At 35.4% G+C, this 7571-nt stretch overlaps 1 protein-coding gene across 2 annotated transcripts; it reads left to right on the top strand.

Annotated features, from left to right (window-relative positions):
* Nucleotides 1-4408: 4408 nt before the first annotated feature.
* On the top strand, nucleotides 4409-5861 carry LOC107945755 (esterase OVCA2). Of its 2 annotated transcripts, XM_016879870.2 has the most exons (5): nucleotides 4409-4828; nucleotides 4929-5027; nucleotides 5137-5323; nucleotides 5484-5585; nucleotides 5677-5861. In XM_016879870.2, the coding sequence occupies exons 1-5, from the start codon at nucleotides 4613-4615 to the stop codon at nucleotides 5772-5774; spliced, it is 702 nt and encodes a 233-aa protein (XP_016735359.1). In that variant the 5' UTR covers nucleotides 4409-4612; the 3' UTR covers nucleotides 5775-5861. The 2 variants fall into 2 exon arrangements, with proteins under 2 accessions (XP_016735359.1, XP_016735360.1); XM_016879871.2 differs by lacking the exon at nucleotides 5484-5585 and having other exon boundaries at nucleotides 4516-4828.
* The last annotated feature ends 1710 nt before the right edge of the window (nucleotides 5862-7571 follow it).

Raw genomic sequence — 7571 nt, 5'->3', positions numbered from 1 at the left:
ATGCAGGGAGGCCATGTATGGTGCAGTAAGGTAGTTCAAGAAATAAACAAGGCCAAGGCGCAGGTACACACCATGCACACAGTGTGTCACGATCGAGACAACTTATGGTTTCGCGTGACAGAGTTTGATAGACCACACCAAGGTGTTGTTGGCGGGCAATATCGTGTACACTTGCGAAATAGGACTTGCGACTGTGGGATGTTTGATGCACTTCGTTATCCATGCGCTCATGTTATTGCAGCTTGTCAGAATCTCCGTCTAGATCCGATGAGTTATGTGGACGAAACGTACAAATAGAAAACATGTAGAACGTCTGGAGACACGTTTTCCTACCGGTCCCAGATGAACATAAGTGGCCGCCCGTATCTCTTACTCCTTTTAAGCTGTTACCGGATAGAGAATTTCGTCGCAAACCAAAGGGTCGACCTTGCTCGACTAGAATACGTAACAATATGGATATCCGAGAAATAGCTAGTCAAACGAAGTTGTGCGGATGGTGTAGGAATCCAGACCATACAAGTCGATCATGCCGTAATCGCAATAGTTGAATGTAATTGTAAAAAAATTATATTTGTAAAATTATTAATTGATAAATTGTATTAATGGTTAGTAAAATTATGGCAGTGGTGTCAAATTATTCATTCTTAGTACCACCCAAAACATTTTTCCAAATCTAACATTATGTGAATGTAAAATTATTAACTCAAAAAATTGTATTAATGGTTAGTAAAATTATCAAATAAATTTAAGTTAAGGGTTACGATTTTTAAGTTCTAGTTTAAAGTCTTAAAGTTAATGGTTAAGGGTTTTTAAGTTAAGTGTTAAGATTTTTAAGTTGAGGGTTAGGGTTTTTAAGTTAAGGGTTTAAGGTTTTTTAATTAAATTAGTTAGGGTTTTTAAATTTAAGGGTTTAGGGTTTTTAATTAAATTAAGGGTTTTTAAGTTAAGGGGTTAAGGTTTTTAAATTTAAGGGTTTAGGGTTTTTAATTAAATTAGTTTAGGGTTTTTAAGTTAAGGGGTTAGGGTTTTTAATTTTAAGGGTTTAGGGTTTTTAATTAAATTAGTTTAAGGTTTTTAAGTTAAGGGATTAGGGGTTTTAATTTTAAAGGTTTGGGGTTTTTAATTTAAAGGTTAGGGTTTATAAGTTAAGGGTTTAGGGTTTTTAATTTTAAGGGTTAGGGTTTTTAAGTTAAGGGTTTAGGGTTTTAATTAAATTAGTTTAGGGGTTTTAAGTTAAGGGTTTAGGATTTTTAATTAAATTGGTTTAGGGTTTTAAGTTAAGGGTTAGGGGTTTTAAGTTTAATGGTTTAGGGTTTTAAATTAAATTAGTTAAAGGTCAAGGTTTAGGGTTTAGGGTTTTTATTTTTAAGGGTTTAGGGTTTTTAATTAAATTAGTTTAGGGTTTTTAAGTTAAGGGTTTAGGGTTTTTAATTTTAAGGGTTTAGGGTTTTTATTTTAAGGGTTAAGGTTTTTAAGTTAAGGGTTTAGGGTTTTAAATTTCAAGGGTTTAGGGTTTTTAATTGAATTTGTTTAGGGTTTTTAAGTTGAATGTTTAGATTTTTTAATTTTAAGGGTTTAGGGTTTTTAAGTAATAACTCAAAAAAATTTCTATTTTATTACATCAAATAATATCAAAATATTCAAAATATTTGTACAAATAAATTTAAATACAAAAATCAATCTCGGTGCCCGCCAGATTCAGTGCCACATGGCGGCCATTGACGGTTACGTGCTGGATTCCTCCTTTGTCCAGTTTCCGGCGGCGGTTGTGGTGCCTCCGGCGGGGATTCTGGTTCTTCCGGTACGACATCTAGTTGTCAGAGTTGGGACGATGAGCCAGCTTGATAGAATAGTGAATGTGGAGGTGTTCGCATCAACAACGGCGATGGTGTTTGAAAATCATATGGTGGTGGGGATTGGTAAAATGAAGAGCTCCCCGACGGCCCCTCTTGCGATCCCTCGTGCGTCGCTGGCCTATACATCGGCGGTCCACTCGGCGTAACAGGAAATGGAGCTGAACTGGGCCATTGGCTCCAACCTGCCATAGGACTCAGAAAAGTAAACATATAAGGGTTAGGATACATAAAAGGGCTAGGAAATGCACCTGGCATCATCTGAAAAGGCGGTTGTGTAGGTATCATCGGTTGAACTACTGGGCTGGGTGACTGTGTCTCTGCTCCCGCTAGGCCTGTTGATTCTATGGGGGCTAATGATGGGTTGGGCGAATTTTTGGGCATATTTTATGGCCCTGCGTCGTCGTCCCTTCTTCTTGGATTTAAAGGCCACGTCATTCCCTTTGGATACGTAATTGCCACTGCCTCTCCTCTGGCGATAGTAAATACAGCTTGCCATGGATCCTAAACCATGGCCTGTACTCCGGCACGCACGATAACTCCAGAACGATGATTGGTTCCCTATTAGGTATAAGCATACCGATCTTCCCACATTTTGATGTACTCGGACCAGAATCTCATCCAATACGTATTCCCTTGCCGAAGGTCGATTTTGTGGTGATCGTCAAACACCTCAGGTTCCACGGGAATCGGTTGTCTACATCCAAATTGCCGTAACACCCTGTCTGACTGGTGTATCTCAACGGTCGCGTAGTTGATCAATGCGACTTTCAAGTGCCAAGTGTTCGAATTTTGTAAGAACTCTTCAAGAATTACTGTCCAAATTGCCAGATCCTCGTATGGTGTCCATTGAAACTATATGAACATGATAGAAATATTAGTTATATACATAATACTAAATACTAAATACTAAATACTAAATACCAATCGACTAGCGAATGTATGGAAATATCTATTTTATTTAATACTTACTTGTGCTTCCCACCGTTGGTCTAATAGAAGCCGTATAACTTCAAGAGAGGTAGGTAATCGAGCATGACTTGCTGGATGGTTCCACCTAATTAAATAAATTTTTAGCATACTTTTATTTTTAAAAATCTACATAATAATTGTAAAATCTAATATAAAATTTACCTTGTTATGAGTGGGAATGTATATGGGTGGTCCACTCAAGGACGTAGAAATGGAAAGCAAAACCGTGCCCATGGCTGCAGTAGTGACAGGCAACCTCCGATTTTTGCTCTCCTCGGTCGCGTCGCCCCGCACATCTCCCGATATAACGTTGCCAAGACGGCAGACTCCCAACTCAATTCACCGGCTGCTCTAAAATCAACGAGTTTCAGCAGCCATCTTAGATGTACGCGGCTCCGTAACGTGTCAGGCATCAAATAACCTCCAATTAATTGAAGAATGTATGCCCGAGCATATCGGATTCTTTCAATTTTGGTTGAATCTTCATCCGATCAGAGAATGTGTCACGTAACTAGCCCATCTCGATCTTACCTCCCTCTATTTTCTCCGGAATAGTGCCCAAAAGCTCGTGGCACACCGCCCCCCAATCGCTAGATTAGGCAGACCAGGTGACTGGATACCCGTCCACCGGTAATCCCAATTGCAGACTGACATCTTCTAGAGTGATAGTGCACTCTCCACATGGAAGATGGAATTGTGCGTCTCGGGTCTCCACCTCTCGATCAACGCACTGATTATTTTCGAGTCCACCTTGCATCCCCGGCCTACCGTCGCCACGTGCCAAAAACCCGCTTCCTGCAGGTAGTTCTCTACCAACGGTGATGGAAAACCATGCATATTGTGGATATTGCATTCTAATACCCGATCTACAGGATTTTATAACAAATAATAAATTAATAATTATCTAAAAATGCATAAACAAAAAAGTCTTAAATAATATTTAAAAACTAAATTTAACACTTACCATTTTCATTTGTTCCACCGATATGTGATGCTTATCAAGACGAGTCAATTCTCCGGCCATTGCTGAAATCGTACAAATTTTTACAGTTTAAAAAATTTAAAAAAAAATTTAAACTATTTAAAAAAAGGGAGTTAGGAGAAATTTAAGAGGAACTTGAGAGCAAATTGAGATTAAATATAGATTTGAGAGAAATTTGGAAGGAATTTGAGAGGAAATTGAGATGAAATTTGAGAGAGGATTAGTTTGTGAAAAAAAAGGGGGTGGGGGGTATTTATAGTTTTTTTTTTGGACCGTTGGGGGGGCAATGGTCAAATTTTTGACCGTTGCACTGTTCACGCGCGGAGCAAGTCGCGGCCACGTCAGCAAAGCTTGCTGACGTGGCCGCGACTTGTTGGTGCGTCCCCGGACATCGCGCTGACGTGGACGCGATTTGCCGGAAAATGGCCCATTCTGATAAATAATTAAATACCGGGCCCATTTCGATAATTAAAAAAAAGGCTTTTTGAGTAAATTGCCCTCATGTTTCAATTTTATTATTTTTAAAATTTAAAGTGTGATTCACATGCATAATAAATCCAATCACTTTTCTAAGAGAAAAAAAAAATGGATAGCTTAGTAACAATTAGGGCGCAAGAAATATGAGTACCTTAAAGCCCTCGTGACAAAAGTTTCCTTTCTTAGCAGTACAGTAATGTTCGACCATCAATTATTAATTGCCCAAGCTTCCAGGCCCACCTCGGCTTGAATAATCAGAGCATTTTGAGCTCCACGAACCATTCCAAGGCTACCCCCTCAGCTTTCTCCAACAGGAAATTTCAGGAAAATGGAAAGCCAAATCCCGAGAAAACCCAGAATTCTGTGCCTCCATGGATTCAGAACAAGCGCTGAAATTTTCAAGAGACAGGTCCTTCGATGGCCTGCAGCTGTGCTTGATAAGCTGGACCTCATTTTCCTTGATGCCCCATATCCTGCCCAAGGGAAGTCCGGTGTTGAACGCTTTTTTGATCCTCCTTACTATGAATGGTTCCAAGCTACAGAGGTATACTAGATTTTTCCAAAATATTTACAGTTCAAGTTCATTTCTTTTTACTCCATCAAAGCCTGTAACTGAATCTTTTCTTTATTCTACTTGTAACAAGGATTTCACTGAGTACACAAATTTTGAAGAATGCCTTGCGTTTATTGAAGATAATATGATGAAGAGTGGTCCATTTGATGGTTTTCTGGGCTTCTCCCAGGTGGGGTTTGTTTGAATCATCTTACGAAACATCTTAAAATGTTCAATTCTTGTGCTCAAAATTGATCTGAATAGGTTTTTTAATCTCCCTTTTACCTGATGAATCTCAGGGAGCACTTTTATCTGCTGCATTGCCTGGAATGCAGAGAGATGGATTAGCCCTTACCAGGGTTCCAAGAATCAAGTTTCTGATAATAATATCAGGAGCCAAGTTTGGAGGGCCAAAGTTCGTACATCATAAGCTCACTTCCAATGCATATTCTTCACCTCTTGAATGCCCTTCTCTCCATATCATAGGTATTTTAAAGCTTTAAATAGCAGTCTATTTAATTATAGCTGAAACACAGCAAATATAAACCAATGTTCTGGATTAAATTTCGTTCATATTTCGGTAGAAGCAATCTTCAGGCAATGCAAAAAGACTGGACTAAAACATGGATTCAACTTTAATTTGCAGGAGAAACGGACTTCATGAAACAAGAATCAATTTCTCTGCTGGAATATTTTGTGGATCCTTTTGTGATTAATCATCCCAAAGGCCATACAATTCCAGAACTTGGTGCTTGCAAAGAAAATTAATATTTTTTTTCCAGAATTGCTGTTAATAGTTCTAACCTTTTGTTCTTTTTCAATTTTCCAATTATTCCCAGATGAGAAAAGTACTGAGGTGATGCTTGGGTTCATTGAGAGGATTCAGAAGACAATGGCAACAGCTGATGAACAGATCTACTTAAATGCGGAAACCTAACTAGTCTATTTCAAATAAGACGATTTGGGATGTGATATTAATGCTAGTTATTAATTAAATGAAACTACCATGCATGTTCATGATGAATCAATGTCACGTGAGTAGTTAAAAGAGTCGAAATTCTGAATGATGGAAGTATTATCTCAAACTTTTATTTCCCTTTTCTATTTTTTTCCAATGCATATAACCGTCCGCTATATAGTTATAAAATCGAAGTTTAGAAAATTGGTGAAAAATGGAAAAATAGGTTCGAATTTCAACTTATTTTTAATATATTTAAAAAAATATTACTTTTGAACAAATACATATATATTTTTAATTTAACGTAACCCAACTCTGGTTTGGGGCTTTCAATTTGGACTGAACTAGATACCTGAAGTATGTTCAGGTAAATGATTCATAAAGAAATTGGAACATATTAAATTAAAGACTAATAGAGCCTAATTGGTATAGTCTAATTATTCATATAATTAATTTTAAAAATTTATGATACAAACAGAGTCTCCAAAATGCGTCAGGATATTTATACTTGTTATTTAAATCATGATTAAATTGGTGTCATGAGTTAATCAGATATCAATTTAATTAGAAAAATTATAAAAATAATCTTTCATATTAAAAATAAGTTATATTATTTAAAGGTATTTTAATTTTTTTATTTTAAAAAATAAAGAAATTATAGTGAGATTTAAACTCATGTGAATTGCATTGGCAAAACCTTAAATTTACCACTCAATTTTATTTTGAACTTTTCATACATTTTAATTTTATTATGCACACTTTATTGCCACAATCAATTGTATATTATTAGAAATATTTTTTATTCAATTTATTTTTATCCATGCTTTGAACTCTATCGCAGTAATATTCCTCGATAATCCTTTATGATTTTTTTATTTATGCCAATACGATCGAGATTTTTCTCGGGCACTTTTTATAAGGGTTATACTAGTCATACTACACTGTTTCAATAACCATGGATTTTACCAAGTATTTTCTTTTTAATTCGAACATCCTACACTTCTACTAATATAATTACCTATTCGTATCTAACTTTATCACTTGGTATATTTAATCTCTTTTTTCTATTTACAGTTTAATAAACTGAACTAATTAGTCTAAATATAAACAACCTAAATTATTTAATTTTAGGCTAAATTTACAATTTTAAAAAAAACCTAGGTATATGTTCCTAACCAATCACTTGTATTTCTACAGGCTCTGTAATAGCCCGTTTTTCAGTGGTGTTGGAAACAATGATTTTGGGGCCACCGAATCCGACGAGTAAGTTCGTAAATATTATTATTTAATATTTACGAGTCAAATGTGACTTTGAAAAGATTTTTGATTTGATAATTTATGTTATTTAAGCGATTTATTAAGTTTAAGTGGTTTGACCTTAAGGTCAAGTGGTTTTAGAAAATGAGGTATCGAGACCTCGTTTCTATAAATTGAGTCGTAAGTATTTTTATAAATATTTATAGAGTGTCATTAAGGTGCTATTAAAGTTTCGTTGAAAAATTTTAACATTTCGATAGTTAATTAATTAAAAAGGACTAAATTGTAAAAGATATAAAATTTGATCACTTTTTGATTTGAGTGATTAAATTGATAATTGAATAAAGGTAAAGGTATTTGGATGGTAATTAAATCATTCAAGGAGTTAGTGGAAAATTATCGGCATGAATGTGATGTTTTATTTAATTATTAACTAAGGTTAAAATGATAATTTCATAAATTAAATTAAAATAAATAAAAACAAAAGGCTAAGTTCTTATAATGTTTTGTTTTCTTCTT

This window comes from Gossypium hirsutum, chromosome D12 (genome assembly GCF_007990345.1).
Source record: "Gossypium hirsutum isolate 1008001.06 chromosome D12, Gossypium_hirsutum_v2.1, whole genome shotgun sequence".
NCBI lineage: Eukaryota > Viridiplantae > Streptophyta > Magnoliopsida > Malvales > Malvaceae > Gossypium > Gossypium hirsutum.
This window is presented reverse-complemented; position numbering and strand designations above follow the sequence as displayed.